We start from the raw sequence: 18,561 nt of genomic DNA on the forward strand, positions 1-18,561 counted from the left end.
TTCTCAGGAACCATGGGAACAGCAAGATTATTTTATCACTGAAGTCTTATCAACACAAATTTATTTAGAAGATCTCTGTGTTCCTTTCAGGACAGGTGTAGTCAGCACAGTGTCAAAACTGGCAGCTGAGATTTGGAAAATTGGATAAACAACTGTGAAGTGGGAGAATCTCTTCTGGTGGAACTGCACCTCACCATCTGCACTAAAACCTCTTTAAAAATAAGACTCAAAACTCTTAATCACTTAAGAACTTTTGAGAATTGTTGTGTGTATCCCTAAGAAATTGCATTTATTTTTGTGTGTCCTACAACGCTAACACTGTTGAAATCTGCATGCTTGGGAAGTGGCCCAGTGAGCCTTCAGTTAATTTTTCATTTCAGTTTGCCAAGATCGTTTTGGTTGTGTTGAAACACTTTAGCCTTTTTAGAAAACCAGTCCTGACAAAAAGGATGTGTTCCTAACCCAAAGACAGAGCAGAGCAGCACACTGGAATGCCACGCTCTGTTACACTGGCACTGCATTTCCCGTGGTTCTCCTGGTCTCACAAGGTTTGTTGTTTCCATCCCTTGCAGAACACCCAAAGGATAAGCAGTTCTCAGTCCACGCAGCCGCTGGCCACCCCCGTGGTGTCGGTGACGACTCCGAGCCTGCCCCCGCAGGGCCTGGTGTACTCGGCCATGCCCACCGCCTACAACACTGGTAAGGGGCTGGGGTCTGCGCTGGCACCGCCCTTGGCACGCAGGAGCCCCGGAAATTCACACTGCTGCGGCACCTGGCTCTGCTTTTCCCCTCAGTTCAATTGAAGGCTCTTACTCATCAAAACCGAGCCTGTAGCAATCCCACTGGGAGCTGGAGTGTCTCACGTTTTGGCAGTAGCTGATCCTTCAGCGCTTCTGTTCTTCAGATACTTGCATTTTCTGCAGGACCTTAAAACTACTTTTTATCCGAGCTGGGTGTGATGTAAGGCATTTGGTAATGTAAAAGTGATGAGTGGTTTGCTGGTTGGGAAAATAGTTCATGAAAGTCAAGTAATAAGTGATGGAACGTGAGGCAATGGCAGCCTCAAGTTGCACAAGGGGAGGTTTAGGTTGGATATTGGGGAAAATATCTTCACCAAAAGGGTTGTCCAACAACCACCAGGGCACTGGTGGAATTCCAGCCCTCAAAGATGGGGTTTCGTACATTTTCTTCCCTCTTAGCTCTGGAAGTCTTGACTGCAGTTTTTAGTTTAGCCAAGCCAAGCACCTCACATGCTCTTGTATCTTTTTGTGTCAATGAGCTCATGAGCTGGCAGTGCCCCAAGCCCCTCTCTGCGCCCTGGGCAGTGCTGCAGCAGGAAGATGCAGGAGAGGGATTGTGTACCCACCGTGCAGGGGCTGTCCTGGACCCCGCACTCCTCACAGCCCTCATGTATGTGCTATATACATCCCATAAACGCAGCCAGGGGCTGGATTTGCCCTGCAGCGGCACCAGCCCAGTGGTTGAAGTTGATGCAGACACAGCTGCCCTGGGGGGGTGAAGTCTGAAGCAGGGAGTGCAGAAGTTGGGCTGCAGGAGCAGTGCCACGGGCAGAGCAGGGCCGTGCTTTGGGTGATGAGTTGAAGTGGGAGTAGCTGGACAGGCAGCCCTTGGTTTGAGTCTTGCCCCAGAGCTGGGTCAGCGTTCAGTGGCCGTTCAGAGCAAACCCTTCTGCGCCCTGCTCAGAGGAGCCACACCGAGTTTCACCTGGCACATCCCTCCTGTCCAGCTGGGTGCATCCCTCACTCAGAATAACCCGTGAGCTGGTGGCTGAAACATCCAAAAGCTGAGAGGGGCTGGGATCCCAGGAAGCAGCAAAGGCAGTGGGAACTGATCTCCTACGTAATGGACAAGTGCTGGTACCACTGGGGTGTGATTTTAAACTCCAGCCCATTTCCTTTGATAATGCAAATAATTTGCGCAGAGCTTTTAGCCTTTAGTGGTTTTCACACACTTTAGAATCGTTTCTATTAGATTGAACCTTTCAGGGGATTTGCAGGAAGAAATTTGATGTTGAAACCAAATTGTCGCCTGGGGATCTCAGGGTAGTCACCACTTATAGCACAATTTCAGTTTTGCAGTTCAAGGACTAAGATAAAATTTAAATACCTTAATTGTTTTTCTGGATTGATAGGGTTGGTTTTTTTCAGGACTGGAAGGGATAGTCTCAGCTCTTGGATCCTTAATTAAAATGTTGGATATCAGTTTTCCACAAATACCCCATTTTGTGTAATCTATTATGGTATTCTGTAGATTGTTGGAGGAAGGGCCAGAAACAACTGAGTTACTGGTTTTAAACAGTCCACGCATTAAAAAAAAATATTAAAACCCCCCTGTAATCAGTTAATTAGTAATTGACACCTGAGCAGAGCATACCAAGCCATAAATAAATTCCTGGCTTCAGGTCAGTTGTTTTGCAGAGGTACAAACTTGCCAGTGCTGCTCGTGGGGGTCACAGCAGTGATGGCTTCTGTGGTGCAGAAGATGTTCTTGTCTGTCCATCTCACACCAGGTCACTCCTGCAGCAGGGGTGTCCTCCTGCCCCTGCCAGCAGATAGGTGATTATTTAGGGAATTAGTAATGCAGCTAATTGTGTAGTGACATATGTGCTCTACAGAAAATACCTCTCAAAGCCCTGTCACCAGCCACGTTCTGTCTGAAGTGTCAGAAGTTAATTGTCCATAGTCATAAAAGCTGTAATTGCAATGGAGAAAAATTACAGGGGAACTGAATTCCTATCAGTGTTTCCTTCAGGTCTGCTCTGACAAATCCCATCAGCCCAGCACATCCATCTCCAGGGCTGCTCTGGGCAGGTGTCAGAGGAGGCCTGGCTGCTTGTCTGGGTCACTGCAGGGGCTGCACAGTCTTTATTTTTTCTTTATTTTTTAAATTCAGTTTTAGTCTTGCAGAAGGGGCTTTTTTGGTCAATCATCTTGGGACAAACCTTGCTGAAGTTGTGCAGAAATACCTGTGAGGGTTTTCAGAATTCCAGCAGAAGTGACAGCTGAGAAAAACTGAAACAAAAAGGAAAAGGCAGCTTAAGAAGCTTCACCTGCTGGGAGCAGCTGGGACTCCTGAGCCTTCAGGAAGATTCTTGCAGGGATGTGTGTGGGTCTCTGACAGCACAGGGCTCTGCTGGCCCTGGATTCTCTTCCCACGATGAGCTGTTTTAGGGAGATGTAGAATTTATCCACTGCAAACAGGTCAGTGGATGGGAGGGCGAGATTGTCCAAGAAGGCTCAGCAGAGAGAGATTGCAATGGTGGTGGCATTTTGGGACAATACTACAAAAAAACCCCAAACCCCCCAAACACAAATCAAAGCCAAACCCAGCTTCAGTGGAATGTTTGGTTCTTCTGGTGGCAGTACAGCCTGAGTTTGGCTGCTCACATTTTGTCCCATTCTCAAGAGACTAAAAATTATTTTAGGGAAGCTTTATTACAAAATAATTAAAAGCAGAGAAGAGTTTGACTTTGTTTTCAAACCTGAAAGAAAACATGAGTGATAATGACCAAGTGCAAACAACTTCAGTTCTGTGAATGAAGTGAGAAGTGAGGGAGCCCTGCAGCAGCCAGAGCCACCCGGCCGGGGTTGGAATGGATGGAGCCCTCTGGGCTCCATGTACGGTGAAATTCTAAAGAATGGTGTTTTCTTGCTCCACACAAAGAGGTTTATTTTGTTCCTGTGATGCAGCAGTGACAGTTTGATCAGACACTGAGGGCTGATGTTGTGGGGAGGGGGAGGATGTGATGTGCTGCAGTAGGACTGCACTGAGGGGTCCCTGGGGTTCGGGTACCTGGTCCCTGTCCTGCCTTTCCAGCCACTGCTGTTCAGGGCTTGCCTTTGGATGGAGGTTGTAGGACAGGAGCTCTGTGGCAAAACCCCAAATGGTTCCCGTGTCTTGTCTGAGGAGCTGCCACCTCCCTCTGGGACCTGAGCCACAGCCCAGGTGTCTGCAGTGAATTCAGGGCAAGATCCACCATCCCTGCCTAGTGACTCACATGGATTCTTCCCTTTTTGTTTCACTTCGAAATGTCTTCAGAAACGCCAAGTCTTACTGTAAGGTGCTCACCACTGATGTGTTGTACCCGTGGGTTTGGAACAAGCTCCCAGACAGCAACATGAAAGAACTGAAAGCAGAATGCAAAAAAAAAAATTTCATTTGGAGACTCCTGCACTGTTAAACTCCCTGTGAGCTTGGCAGGATTGCTCCCAGACTTGGGAGTTTTCACGTTTGGATTCCTTTGGATCAGCTGCCTTTATTTGTTTTGGACAGAAAGCCTTTGCACTTGTGTTTATTTATATTTGTATGTTATATATATATGAACCCCCCTGTAGATGACTTTGCTGTTTATTTGTTTTTCCCTCTTAGATTACTCCTTGACTAGCGCAGACCTGTCTGCCCTGCAGGGATTTAACTCCCCAGGAATGCTGTCCCTGGGGCAGGTGTCTGCCTGGCAGCAGCACCACCTCGGTCCCGCAGCCCTCAGCTCTCTTGTGTAAGTACCCAGGGCAGCACTGGGGGGGCTTCTGCTCTTCTGCTGGAGCAGCTGCACCAAGGGAATGTTCAGCACATTTTAACCTCTTGTCTGCGCTGCAAAACATTCGTGTGTCGGGGTGTTTGTCCCTTCAGTCACCTCCAGCTAATGAGCTGTGTCCCTGCAGGCTCAGCTTCTCACCAGGGAGGCGCCTGTGTGGTGACTGAAATGTTTGACAATAGAAAATATTTGTTTGTTCTGAACTTCTGTAAATGCAGCTCAGACCTTTAATGAATGCTTTTTTCACCTTTGCTCTTCCCAGTGAGGTGCAGGGCCTCACCCTCACAGACACGTGAACTGTCGCTTGCTTTTCGCTTTCTGCGTTTTTTCACTTGCCCCTTTTGGTTTTCTCTCCCCAGCACTGGCAGCCAGCTATCTCAGGGTTCAAATCTCTCCATCAACACCAACCAAAACATCAACATCAAATCGGAACCCATCTCCCCTCCCCGGGACCGCGTCACCCCCTCCGGCTTCCCTCCGCAGCAGCCGCAGCAGCCGCAGCCGCCGCCGCCGCCGTCGCGCCAGGAGCTGGGGCGCTCCCCCGTCGACAGCCTGAGCAGCTCCAGCAGCTCCTACGACGGCAGCGACCGCGAGGACCCGCGCAGCGACTTCCACTCGCCCGTGGTGCTGGGCCGGCCGCCCGCCGCCGAGGACCGCGAGAGCCCCTCGGTAAAACGAATGAGGATGGACACGTGGGTGACATAAACCCGCCGTGCCGCCCGTTCAGCTTTGTGTTCTCTAAATGAACTGTCCTGACATATCGAAATTTATAAATAAGGACGTGAATAAGTATATTTATATGTATATACATACGTGCATATATATATCTTCACATGCATATATATGTGCTAGTGTGTGTAGCATACACCAATCATCAGGCACTTACGACAAACTCTTGTATAGCTGCAGATGTCCCTTGGTAAAAGTAACAGAACAATCCCGTAGGTTTGATCTCTAGTCTGGCACTTACCTGGACTCGTGTGTAACCCCAGCCCGGCAGAGGCGTCCCCGCAGTGTCTCCTCCTCCTCCACACCCACCCGAGCGAGGGCTCGCCTGTAGTACCGTCCCTGTGTGTAGTCAGCTCTATGGTTACTCGTAGTTAAGAAATAATTGCTTTGTAGCAGCAGAGCAGTAGAAAAGCAGGAAGAAGAAAGCAATACTGTACATAAACTGACCTTTCTATTACCCAACCTGGCATGGGTCTCTATTGCAGAGGGTGCATGGAGAAGGGCTGATGCTATAAGAAATATAAAAAAAAAAAAAACCAACAAAAACCCTGTTTTGCACGTGCAAAAAAAAAAAAAATAGTGTATTGGGTCAAAGAAGTGATTTTTTTAATGAGTGAAAGAGAGACATAGAGAACTCGCATGAAATATTCAGAAAATATTAGCCTAGAAAATAGAACATTAACAAAATAAAATTAATATATTAAGTTATAATTGGAATATGTTTGACAAATTTGTTTTTACGTTCATACCTTTGAAAAATATAGAAACGGATTTTAGCTCATGTATATTTTATATTAAAGAAAACAATACCCTAATGAATTGAAGACTATATATAAAGTTATATACAGTACTTTTGAACACATTCTGCTATGAATTATTTATATAAGCCAAAGCTGTATGTTGTAGCTTTTTTGTAGAGTATAGTTTTATCTTATTTTGACTTTCTAGTTTTTGCTTTCAAAGATGAAAAGGAAAAACTTGCAGGCGGAACCTTGGGGGAAAAATAAGCCATGAACACTTATATGTAAATTTAAATTTGAGCCAAACTCTTTGTGTATATAGCATCCTAAATATATTATCACCTTTGGTGTAAGTACCTATGTATTGTACGGTCACCAGATTAAAAAGTATATTTTTGTGGATTGACGCCAACTTGAAACAAGGCGAGGTCCTTATTAAGTAGAGTATTCACTGTTTAATATTTACTATTTTGTTAAATATACTGTACTTTCTTTGGATTTTAATTATTATTAATATTATTATCCAGATTTTTCAGAGGGTGTATAAAGGGGTTGGCCCCCTCACTGGTGGTGAATGTGTGCCGTTCAATTGTAATCTCTGTGCTGTATGGTTAAGCTTCATTATACATTTTATATATATGTATATAAATAGCAAAGTGGCAAAAAAAAAAAAATCCGGTGTTAAGTTCATCCTGCATAAATATAAAAAATCTGTTACAACACATTTTAAGGCATCATTTTAAAGCTGCCTCTTCCGAGGAGGAAAAAAAAAAACAGTGGAAAAACTTGACCTAATTTCTCATGATAGGGAAATGACACATATCAGAGGAGCACAAAAGGTTTTGTGAGTTGGCAAGTGGTTTGGGAAAAATTTGCCGCTTCCAAGAAAGAGAAGGAGGAATGCAGAGCCCCCTTGTGCCGTGAGACTGGGGTGGGAGCGGCTTTGGATGCGGGGCTGTGATCCCGCCGCTGCTCCCGGTCACCTCCAGGCTGGCACTGCTGGGTCTGGCTGGAAGCTGCAGAGCCGTGGGATCGCCCAGACTCTGCAGAGTTAGCCCGGGTATTTATTACATTTTTTGCTTGGGTTTTTTTGTTTTTGTTTTTTCAGTTAAGAAAGTCCCTTGATGCTGTAAGGGAGGGGTGAGAAGGGCGGTGTCCCTGTGGTAGCCGTGGCCTCCAGCCCTGTCTCGCTGTCCTGGCAGCGTTAAAACCCACAGTGGCTCCAGTCCCTTCCAGCCCTGCCCTTGGACTGCTCCCCATTCCCGTGGGCTCATCCCGGCTGGCAGGAATGTGGAGGCACAAGGGACACGTTCCCATGGCTGCCATGTCCCCAGTGACCCAATTCACTTGCTGCTCCCTGGAACCTTTTGCTGCTCTGACCAGTGGTGTGAGTTCCATGATTTATGCACCTGTATGAACTTTGCTGTACATCCGAGTGGGAGTTCTGCATTCACATTTACTGTCTATTTTCTTGTGTGCCTTATCAGATGGCTTTGCTGACTGTATCTCAATAGTCTTTATTTCTATGCAGGTTTTTAAACAGTACTTAACTACTGTTTTCTTAAAGACAAAGCTACACAAGGGTTAGAGTTTGTATTGAAATTGCACCAATGAATTAAAAAAAAAAAGGAATAAAAAGAATCAATTCTAAAGAGCTGGGCCAGGGAGCCGCCCTGTGCTGCCCCAGGCCCGGCAGAAACGTCCTTCCACAGCCCTCCGGTCTCGGGGAGCACCTCCTGCCACCGAGGACATGGGAATCCTGGTTTTTAATAACAAGTAACTCACTTTGAAACATACTTTTTTAGAAATTGTAAAAATGTTTTATATATATAAAAAAAAAGATGACATAGCACAGATATTTCAACAGGTTTAAAAAAAAAAACTTTTTAAAATTATCTCTGCTGACTGAAGCGCAAGTGGATCCAATCCTGGGCTGAACCCAGTCAGGTCTGAATGATTTAAGATTTTTATCTCTGTTGTGACAAATCACCTCCATCCTTCGAGCTCTCACGATAGTTTTGAGAACGCCACGTTGTCAGGGACGCGTCAGAGAGAACTGCTTTAGCCTTGCCTTCCCTCCAAGGACACTAATGCATCAGAAACTTGCGAGTTACTGTGCGCACAAGAAATACATAGTAAATAAGGAACAAAACAACTCCTAACAATTGATCCTGGGCAGAAGTTAAATCCGAATGTGAAAGAAAGACTTAACCAATGTAAACATTTAAATCCTAGTAGAACCTTTCTTCACTTTGCTGTGCAAGAGAACACTGCTTTGCTATATTTAAAATGGCTTTTTTAAAAGAGATTTATGTATTTGGTAAATGTTTGTAGTCAACAGTTCACAAGAAGCTGTTCACGGTTTAATGCTGATAAGCCGTTTGGCGGCACAAGCTGGACTTTGTTGCCATCCTTGAGACGAATCTTTTAAGAAAAAAATAAGTTAATCTCAATTTTTTTCCCTGAATGTGTTGTTTTTTCTTCAATATACAATAAATATTCTAGTGAACTTTTTATCAAATGGTTAAGAAAATGCTAGAGGTTGTTGTAAAATATTTGTATCCTGCATTCACTAAAGTAAAGATACTGGCTTTTACTGTGTACTCCGGCCTCTCTCGTGTTTGCAGAGCCCTGGTCCCGTCTGCCCCGTCCTTGCCCCTCCAGGTGTCAGTCCAGGTCAGAGGTGTTGGTTTTTAACTGCAGCCATGAGGATTGTCATCTACAGGGATACACACACGCTTGTTTCTGCACTCAAGGACTGCTGCCTGCTAAGAACCTTTCTACAAAACACTTGGAGAGGCTGCCAGGTGAACCGGGGTCCATTCAGAGTGGAGAGCCCAAGGCCAGTCCTGCCTCTCCAGCCCCAGTTCCTCCTGCTGCCCCCACTCCTGCTCACTGCGGGGGCTGAGGGGAGGCTGCGAGGGGCTCCTCTTCCTAAGGCGGGTGCTCAGCTGTGTGGCAGCAAATAAAGCACAAGCTGTGCCCCTTGTGCTTTTATTTCGTGTGGCTTTATTTAAAAATGTAAGAACCCCTTCCCGCGCCCTCCCCAGAACAAAGAGATACAGCTCTTCACAGAAGAAAAACACAAGTTTTTGTTCAGTATAACTGGAGCGCTTGTTTACAAAATTAGGTTCCCACCTCTGAGAGCTGCGGGGAACGCAGGGTTCTCATGGTAACAGCACACGGTTGTGCTTGTGTGGTGTGGGGTGCTCACCTTGCTTCTGCAATCCTTCCTGTCCGGGCAGAGGCAGGCCTTGAGGCCAGGCTGAGGCCACACCTGACAGATGTCTGTCTGTCTGTCTGTCCCACAGCCCCTCTCCAGCCCCTGCTCTGCCCCAGCCGCCCTCGGGCTGCCAGGGGAGGCTGGAAAAGCCCCGTGGTCCTGCTGGCAGCTGGGAAGATGGGGTGGGGATGACAAACAGTGGCTTCCTGCACCTGCCCACCAGCTCTGCCCCCACCCTCAGCACCAATGGCACCTGCCCACACAAAATCCCTTAGTGTTTGGTTCCAGGAAAGCTTCACCTCTGCCCACAGGCCTGGAATTTGTTGAATCAAATTGCTGAGGCAAATTCTTCAGCAAAGCTTCCCAGGCCTCCCTTGGTGCTCCCTTGCAGCAGGTGTAGTGTTTGCTGAGTGCCCTGAAGAGCACAGCCCTCGGGCTGACCAACACCTCCAGTGCCCTGCAGAGCTTTCCAATGCACGTGGTCACGATCAGCAGCTTCGCAGTCCTCTCCTGGAAAGGCTTCACCCTTCCTTCTTCTTGCACTTCTGTCCTGGACATTGCAACCTGCACCCAGCTCAGCACTCCCACTCAGGCTGCACACAAGGAAGTAATTCCATGACTGAGCCCGGGGCCTGAGAAGCACCACTAGAGACTATTATTAGTTTTTTTAGCAAATAATACTGACTGGACCTCCTGCACTTCTCAACTGAGCCCTTGAGAAGTGCCTGTGGCTCCTCTCTCCTGTCCCCTTCCAACACTCCTTGCCCACCTGGGGCCAGGCAGGGCTGAGCAGCACCCTGGGACAGCACAGATCCTGCACTGACATCGCTCAAGGATTTCACTGATGGCAAGAGGTCTGGGCTCACCCTTCCCAGGGGTGGGCCTGACACATCCTAATGAACACGGCTCAAAGGTTTGCTCAGGGGGTGACAAGTGGGGTGCTGGCAGTGTCCTTGTGCCCTGGTCCACCCAGCTTAGAGCCCCAGAAGGCACCATTAGGGTCAAGCAGGCCAAAACCACCACGGTCTGCAAGAGACCAAAATCACACTTCCGAGAAAGTGTTCCCCCCTTCTATTCCAGCAAAAAGTGTTTCCTTAAAATGCAAACAACCCCCAACCTTCCAGCCACATTAATACTGCACTCTCTAGCTCAGCAGCAAAGGATTGCTTCTAGAAATACCATTAAGAAATACCTGAAGCAACCACAATGAGTAAATTGCTACAAACACTTTCCCTCAACAGAGTTCCCAACTCTGAAGCCACCTGGGTGATGATCTCTGTAAGCAACAAAGCATCCTTATTTTTCTGTCAAAATCACATCACCTCATTTTCAGTCAAATTCACGATTACATCATCAACTACTCATAAAAATAAAAATAATCTGTATCGTTGTATCCCCCTGGATGCACTTGAGTCAGTCACGAGCATACAGGCATCACCGCTGGAGAGGCTGGAGTGGGCTGCCCTTTCCCCTTAGGATTTTTTTCCTACAACTGAGTCTTGTGGTAATTTCCCTTCCAATCCAGCTGCTGAAACATTTGAGGCTGTTGTGTTAGTGGTGTGGGCCACCAGGCCTTGTGTTTTAAAATAGATGATATAAAACACCGGCAGGACAATTCCTATCAGGAGCATAATGAACACGGCGTTCCACCACTGGATTCCGCAGTCCGCACCGTTAGCAGCGTCCCGCTTCCCCGCCTCGGGCGGGGGCCGCTCCAGCCCCTCCCCGCCGTACTCGGCGTTCAGCTGCACCTCCACCTGCACGGCGTCCTGGATGCTCTGGTCGATGCCCCTGAAGTACTCACTGAGGCGCCGGCCGCCGGCGGAGCCGCCCGCGCCGGGCTCGGCCTCCGGCGGCTCCAGGCGCGTCAGGCCGGGCTGGGCGGGCCCCGGCGGCGGGGCCCCGGCGGCCTCGGTGAGCAGCCCGTGCGGCCGCACCGGGATCTTGATGGACTTGAGCGCGTACAGGTCCTGCTCCCGGATGAAGTTGTTGACGCGTTTGATATCTGCAACCTAGGGAATCCAGAAAGGACACAAACAGTGAGGGCGGGACAACCCCGGAGTGAGGCGGGAAGCAGCCACAGAACCAGTGCGCCAGGAGCCGCCAGGGAGTGACAGCAGCCCCTGGATGGGAGCGGTTTGATGCTCTGCAGAGATTCCCCAGCAGGTCCAGGGGTGCTCCTGCAGGACAGAGGCAGTCCCCTGTTAAACCAGTCTACAACCTCCTCTAGTGCTCTCGTACCAGCTGGATTTTGCTCCATACTGCTTTTCTTTCCCTTTGCTTTCTTTGCCTTTCTCTCTTAGTTAAGGCAAGAAGAATCTTTTTAACAAACAGATCCCTTTACAAACAATTTTCATGCCTTACACACGGGTGCTTAAGGTGAAGAGGACAACACCAACGTGAGCATCTCCTGCTCAGGAACTGATTTCAGAGTGATCAGAGCTCCATTTTGGGAGCACACCAGTTCTGAAAGCAAGGGCGCAGCCTGGAGAGCAGGTGAGCATCCTCTGCTCAAGCAGCAGCACATCCAGCTCATCCCTCCTGAGCTGCTCAGTGCTCCTGCTGAAGGACAGTCACCTCTGTGCTCCTGCCACCACCTTTGGTGGTTCCTGTGTAGGGTTCCTGTCTGTGGGCTGTATCCCCACCCAGCAGCAGGAAGAGCAAGGAAGGAGAAGCCACATGTGCAGCATCAGACACAGGGACAGGTGGCACCAATGCAGAAACAAAGGCAAGGCAGCACCCCTTGTTTAACATTAAACAGGAGAAGATCCTTAATCCAGTGGCCACTCACAGCCACCCAGCAAGCACAGCAACTTCTCAGTTGCACTAAACCCTCTGTCAAATAAAGGAACAGGATGTCAGTGTGTGCCAGGAGCTCTCCACTGCAGCTGAAGAGATGTGAAAGAACCTTGAGGAAAAGGCTGGAGGGCACAAAACAAAACAGCGAGAGCCAAAGCAAAGAGAAAGGCAAGACAAACAGGTAAAGCACCTCCCATCCATCACAGCAGAGACACACAGTACAGGGACTGTGCTCTGCTCTTCAGAAATTACAGCATGACCTGCGTTCACTGCACACTCACACGCTTGAGGCTGCCAAGGAAACTGGGGAGCTAAAACAAAACAAAAAAAAAAACCCACTTTACTTCGTAAGCACTCTGCTCAGAGGTAGAGATGAGATGGAGGCCTGAATCTCGTGTTTACACTGCAAAGCTTGAGAACTCTGAAAACGGCACATTTAATCCAGGACCTGACCTGGGGACCCTGAGGCAAAAGGAATCCTCAGTGGCTGCTTCAGGCTCCTCACAGCTGGCCCCAGCATAACCTCTGGACTTAAACCCTGCAAAATTTCTTAGTTATGAAATAACAATCTCACCCAGAGCCTCCTAACAGAGGTGCTGCTTCAATTTCTGGATTTGTTCCAATGAAAACAAATTACTGGGACAGTAAATATCCCCCGTGGTGTCTGCAATCAAATACTGCAGTGTGGTGCTAAGACTCTAGAAACAGAAAGTGGAGCAGCACTCACACAGAAACAACAAACAAAGCTGACGGGAAGCATGAGAGAGACTGGGCTGCACAAGCATTTAGGATTATTTTCTGTACTCATTTTTTTGGCTGCAGAGAGCTCCTCTTGCCCCAGCTAAGAACAATGCCAAAAGCAAGCTAGGACTATAAATGGCCAAGAGTAAAAATGAGAATTTTGAAGTGCTTTGCATCTCTGCCAAGTTATCTGTGGCACACACACACAGAGCTATTTGTTGCACTGTCTCAATATCCCCTCCCCAAGCGTTCTGAAAGCAATGTCAAGTTCTCGTTGATTTCAAGGAGAAGTTCACTCTGGATTTTACACACATTTGCTTATATATCTGTGCTTACAGTTCTCACTGCTGTCCTGGAGACCCTTCATGAGCTGTTTAATTGTGCAAATAAAACAAAACATATGAAAACTGTCACTCCAGTCTTTAAAGAGACAAACAGACAAATCTCCTACAATTAGGATTTCTGTACCTGTTCAATTTAACTGCAACAAGTCTGAAGTGCCCTTTCTGGAAGGGAGGGAGGCAGCAGGACAGTTTTTTTCCCTGTGGGAGGAGAGCTCTGACTACGTGGTCCCTTCCATCAGCTTGCTTTTCCCCTGTGCAGGCCCAGCAGTCTCCAGAGGGGCTGAAAGGCTCCGGGAGTGGGGCCCCCACTGCAGGGACAGAACTGGGCCCTCTGAGTGACAGTGCAGGGGCACAGCAGCACTCTTCACACCATAAACCAAAGAATTGTTCAGAATCCCCCTCCTCTGAGTTCACCCAACTGCTGAGAGTCTGCCCAGGTGCTGCTGAGAGCAGCACACAGCTCCAAACCCAAGCAAAGCTCAGCTCTGCCTCCTCAGGGTCCCCTGGGGCCAATCAAGGCCTATTCAAATCCTACCAGACTCGCTTCTCCACACGCATCAGGCTCGTCAGCAGAACCTACAAGATTCTTTTTTGTTTTGTTTTTGTTTCTAAGGGCATGGGAGGGGAGGAATTGCTGCAATCCCTGTAAGGCCTCTTGCCTCAGCTGCACCATGCAGCTGCTGTGTGGTTAGGCAAGACAGACTGCAATGGGCTGGCAGCACTGGAGCCAGAGCTGTATCATTATCCCCGCTGCGGTCACTGCCAATTGTCTGCATCACAGAACTCTGAAATCACAGTCCAGCTTGCAGATAAAGGGGGCTCTAAAAATACAGCTCAAACTGCTGAACAACGGAGGTTTCGAATGTTCAGAGCAGGTAATTAAACTTTCCAGCAGTTCTGCTCTTCTTCGGAACAAAGGAAACGTGTTGTGTAGCTGTTCCAACTCAGAAATCTGACTGTGCACACGCCCTCCCTCCTGCCCACAGGCACCTGAACTGTGCACGCTTTGGGATGACAGCAAACAACCAAAACCCACACACAGACACCACCTGGACTTTGGGACAGAACTCTGGCACCTCTCCACATCCACCCCTGCTAGACTCAGACCTTCCTTGCAAAATATAAGCTGTTACCTTTCAAAAAATAAACAAAAAACCTCACCCATAACTGTGGTGTTTCTTTGTGCTGCTCAATTTGCTTCAAAAGCTCCAATGTTCCTTGAGAGCAGAGTCCTGGCCCTCATTTCTGCACTCAGCTCCCTAATGTTTGCCCTCACTGAAATAACTTAGTACAACCTGCACTCAGTCACTGAAATTAAACAGGAAAGCAGGTCAGGCAGGGCGTGAGGCTGACAACATCTTCCCAGGCTGTTGGCTGAACAACCCTTTTTTTGTGTTTGTCTGGCTTGTTTTTCTTTTGCCTTTCTCCAGCTCTACCCAGACAATGAGCATTCATACAACACACAGGGCCAACACTTCCCAGCGTCAACACCAGCAGACCACAGGATCAACCACTGCAGGTGAGAAACCCCTCTGAGGTGACCGCCCCTCACCTTACAGCCGTACTGCAGGGCCAGCTTGTTGAGGCTGTCCTCCTGGGTGAGCTCCCTCTCCAGCAGCACCACGTCCCCCAGCCTGTCCCGGGCGCTGCCCCGCTGCTGCTCCTTCCCCCGCGGCCGCAGTTCCATCACGTTAAGCTCCTCCTCCGAGGACTCCTCCGAGTCGGAGCGGCCATTGGGGAACACGAACACCTGCCTGCCCGGGAAGGTGTGCACGGAGGCAGGAGCCTGGAAGGGTCTTGTCCGGCTCTCGTGCAGCCTCATCTTTCACACCAGCAGCACCTGGAACGAAACCCAGACACAAAAAACCCGAGTTTAGTTCTCAGCATGAAAGATCCAGAGGATGAACAGAAAGTTGGCAGGTGTGAACACTCACACACACAAAGGTCTCCTGTACCCAGGGGCAAATCCAGAAGTGTCATTCTAACAGCAATATTAGAAAAGTTATTTAAAAAGTTCAGATAAAGTTATTAGAAAAAATATTAGAAAAGTTATGCACTCAAGCTGCAGCAATCAGTAATTTTTTTTCCAATTTTTTTTTGTCTACCTGTGAACAAACCACCTTATAACTATGTTGCTCAGCATTTTAAATGCTACATCCTGTAATTTTTTTAAAATGCAACACAGTCACTTGAGCGAACCGTCTTTAATTATGGTCAAAACATATATCATGTCTACCAACAGACATTAGAAACTGAGCAAAGTTATCCTTTTCATAAGCCCTTACTTCTCTACACTTTAGCAATCCACGTTTTAAATTCTTGGAAGTGCAGGTTTGTGGTTTGTGTGTTTTTTTTTTTTTTTTTGTTTGGTTGGGGTTTTTTTTGTTTTTTCGGTTTTTTTAAATAAGGACACATCATGCTACACTTTACTTCAACCCGAATAACAAGGTTTCGTTTTGCTGCGTGGAGACTAGAACCTGCCTGAGCACTTTAATTATTGCTCAGCCTACAGCTGCAAGTTCGGGTTTTTTTCTTCTTTCTTCAATCAGCTCCACAAACAATTTGTTGTCAGGCTCAGGTATAGGTAAGAAAACCCCACATTGTTATGGAACCTCGACCTTAACGTTCTCCATCTACGCCTAAGGGATTCTTCAGGTGAAACCACTTCGATTTAATGGCATTTCCTCGGCCCCGGGCACGCACCCACAGCTGCGGGCTGGGCTCAGCTGTGCAGAGGGAGTTGCAGGACCAGGCTGGGCGCTGCTGTGGGACACCCCGGCCTCCCCGACACAGCTCCCTCCTCTGGGGCTGCCGAACTCTCCCCCAAGCTCCTCTGGGGACCCCGACCCCGTCAGCTCCTCAGGGGACCCCGATTCCCTCGGCATTTCGGGAAAGTCCTTCTCCCCTCAGGGTGCCCCGCTGCCCTCGGGGTTCCGATCCCCTCAGCTCCCGCTCCCCTCGGCACCTCAAGGGGGTCCCGACCCCCCAGGGCTTCCCGCTCCCCTCAGAGGGTCTCGCCGCCCTCAGCGCTTCAGGTGACCCCGACGCCCTGAGCACTCGAGGAGGGTCCCGACCCCCTCCGAGTGTCCCGCTCCCCCTTGGGGCCCGCTCTCCTCAGCGCTCCATGGGATCCCGCTCCCCCCAGGGTGTCGCGCCTCTCCCAAGGGCCCCGCTCCCCTCAGGACGCCCCGGTTCCCGTCCCTCCCCCCGCGCCCCCCTCACGGACCCGCCGCCATCGGCCCCGCACCAACCTGGCCCCGGTCTCGCCCAGCGCTCCTCCCATTGGCTGGCGGCGCCGGGGGGCGGGACCTCAGAGCCTCGCGACCAATGGGAGCCGGGGAAGGGCGGCGGGGCGGGAGGGAATGAGCGGGTGGGGTCGGGCCGGGCAGGGGGCGGGGCCTCGCTTAAAGGGCCCGCGCCCTTCATCCCGGAGCGCTCTGGGGACCTGGTGACACACCTGAACAGAGGGACACATCGCACACCTGAAGAGAGGTCAGGTCACACTCCTGTAGAGTGGGACACATCACACGCCTGAACAGCCCCGGGTGCGGTGCCACTGCTCCAGACACGTCACACACAGGTACAATGGGTCAGGTTACACACCTGAATCAGGGCTGATGTGACACACCTGAACAACACGTCATATCACACACCTGTACAACCATGGGTGAGCTGTCACTGCTCCCTGACACGTCACACACCTGCACAGCCCTGTGTTACAGTAACATCTCAGTTATTACATTGTCTATATGTAATAACAGATTACAGTACGTCAGCATTAAAATCTGTCAGTATTAAAATATGTCACTATTACAATACGTCAATATTTCTATGCAGGCAGAGCAGACCAGCTGTGCTCCACACTGCCTTGGCCCACCCTGACTCATGGCTTATGTTTAAAAAACAAGCTCAGGACACACTGTTAGCAAGTTCCACATTTGAGGCTTGTCTGGAGTGCAGGGACAGGAGAAATAATGCCCCCCTTGCCAACTGTCAGATTTACCAGGCACTCCTTCAGGTGCCCAGGGGGTGAAGATCTCCTGCAGGGACAGCCTGGGGTTTGGCTCAGCCTGGGGTCTGGCTGCTCTGTGCCCTAAAGGTGGTGGACAAACCTGCTATTAAGGTTAATTAAAGCTGAGTGCAGTCGTTGGTCATCCCTTTGCCTTCCCCTGTGCAACCCCAGCGCTGGAGGCAAGAGGGGAAGGCATTTCCTCTCCAGCTCTGGCCACCACTGGATTAGATGCAACATCAGCTGATGAATGTGACACACTGGGAGGAAAGAAAGCTCCACAAGCATCAACAATTTCTTGAAGCAACAGTTGTTCTTCGCAGCTCTCACCTGCCCACACACCTTCGTGGGACTGAGGGATTTCAGCAGGGCTGGGAGCGTGGTTGGGAGAGTGGCCAGGCAGGACTGTGGCTGAGCCAGCAGCACATCTCCCAGCAGGTCACAGGATTTCCTTCCCTCCATCCCTGGGCCAGATTATCCCAGGAGCAGATGACTTTAGGGCTCAGGCGGCTTTCTGACCCAACAGACGGTGGATTTAGTATGCTGGAGAGGGCTCTACAAGCACGGGGAGTAGATGAAAGGTGCCAAAATGCTTTTCCTGAGCCACTTAGAGCCTCTCTGTGACTACTGAGGTTCAAAAGTTACCAGCAATAATCACAAACAGATCCAGGTTACTGAGGGTAACCTGCTCGAACCTGGAAAATAAACTGCTGAGGAAATGCTGGAAATGTGGGGGAATCAACCAGCCTTTGCTGACAGGGCCCAGTCTGGGCTGGATTACTTGTCCTCAATGGTGCTTAACAAGAAATAACTGTTTTGTAGGAGTGCTGATGTTGGATCTGGGTCAATTGCATGGGTGATGTCATCATTCCAAATAATTGGAATATTTTTGTAGTTAGCAGACAGATTGTGAGAGCTGCACAGCCCCAAACAAGCAGAGTCTGTCTGAGAGCTCAATGGGTCAGTCATTATCTACACTCAGCCAACACAAGGGTCGTTCGTGCCCTGAATTTCAGGAAGAATCCTCCTGCCCTGAGATCAATGCAGAGCTGAGAGTCTGCTCATTTTCACTCAATCCAAAGAGCAGTGTGTCCATGGTGCTGGGCACCAGCTGGAATTCACATCCATGCCAGCTGCTTCCCAGAGTTAATCCCTGTGACAAAGAATCAAAACCTTAATGAACGTCTTGGCTGGGGCCCTCCAAATAATCTAGAACAGGGCTCCTCTCTTGTGTCCCTGTGATTCCTGGGAGCTCTTGCTCAGACCCAGAATTGCAGTTTTCCTCATGACTTGGGATTTGTCCCTCTTTCTTCAGGCTCCCTTCAGAAGTGTGAGAAGTGTCAGACACACATTGCCTGTGTTGTTCTTCGCTTCTCTTGCAGCTGCATTTTAAGCTGTGCAATAAAACCTCTCATTTGGAT

The 18,561-nt window shown here is 49.2% G+C and overlaps 2 protein-coding genes across 12 annotated transcripts in view; one reads left to right on the forward strand and one right to left on the reverse strand.

The window, feature by feature from the left end:
- The window catches only part of MEF2A (myocyte enhancer factor 2A), an 81,742-nt gene extending 73,115 nt beyond the window's left edge, over positions 1-8,627 (forward strand). For all 8 annotated transcript variants that reach the window (XM_066196343.1, XM_066196339.1, XM_066196336.1 and 5 more), the window contains 3 exons: positions 573-699; positions 4,390-4,516; positions 4,915-8,627. In XM_066196343.1, coding sequence (XP_066052440.1) covers positions 573-699; positions 4,390-4,516; positions 4,915-5,260 — 600 coding nt within the window. In that variant the 3' untranslated portion in view covers positions 5,261-8,627. The remainder of the gene's footprint in view (positions 1-572; positions 700-4,389; positions 4,517-4,914) is intronic.
- On the reverse strand, positions 5,794-16,384 carry LYSMD4 (LysM domain containing 4). Of its 4 annotated transcripts, none has more exons than XM_066196346.1 (3): positions 16,358-16,384; positions 14,684-14,971; positions 5,794-11,259 (listed from the first exon to the last, which is right to left on the reverse strand). In XM_066196346.1, exons 2-3 carry the CDS (start codon positions 14,951-14,953, stop codon positions 10,720-10,722), a joined length of 810 nt encoding a protein of 269 aa, XP_066052443.1. In that variant the 5' UTR covers positions 14,954-14,971; positions 16,358-16,384; the 3' UTR covers positions 5,794-10,719. The 4 variants fall into 4 exon arrangements, with proteins under 4 accessions (XP_066052443.1, XP_066052445.1, XP_066052444.1 ...); XM_066196348.1 differs by lacking the exon at positions 16,358-16,384 and adding an exon at positions 15,750-16,261; XM_066196347.1 differs by lacking the exon at positions 16,358-16,384 and adding an exon at positions 15,066-15,080.
- Between the last annotated feature and the right edge of the window lie 2,177 nt (positions 16,385-18,561).

Source organism: Chamaea fasciata, unplaced genomic scaffold (genome assembly GCF_029207755.1).
Source record: "Chamaea fasciata isolate MVZ Bird 193981 ecotype frontalis unplaced genomic scaffold, bChaFas1.0.hap1 SCAF_14, whole genome shotgun sequence".
Classification (NCBI taxonomy): domain Eukaryota; kingdom Metazoa; phylum Chordata; class Aves; order Passeriformes; family Sylviidae; genus Chamaea; species Chamaea fasciata.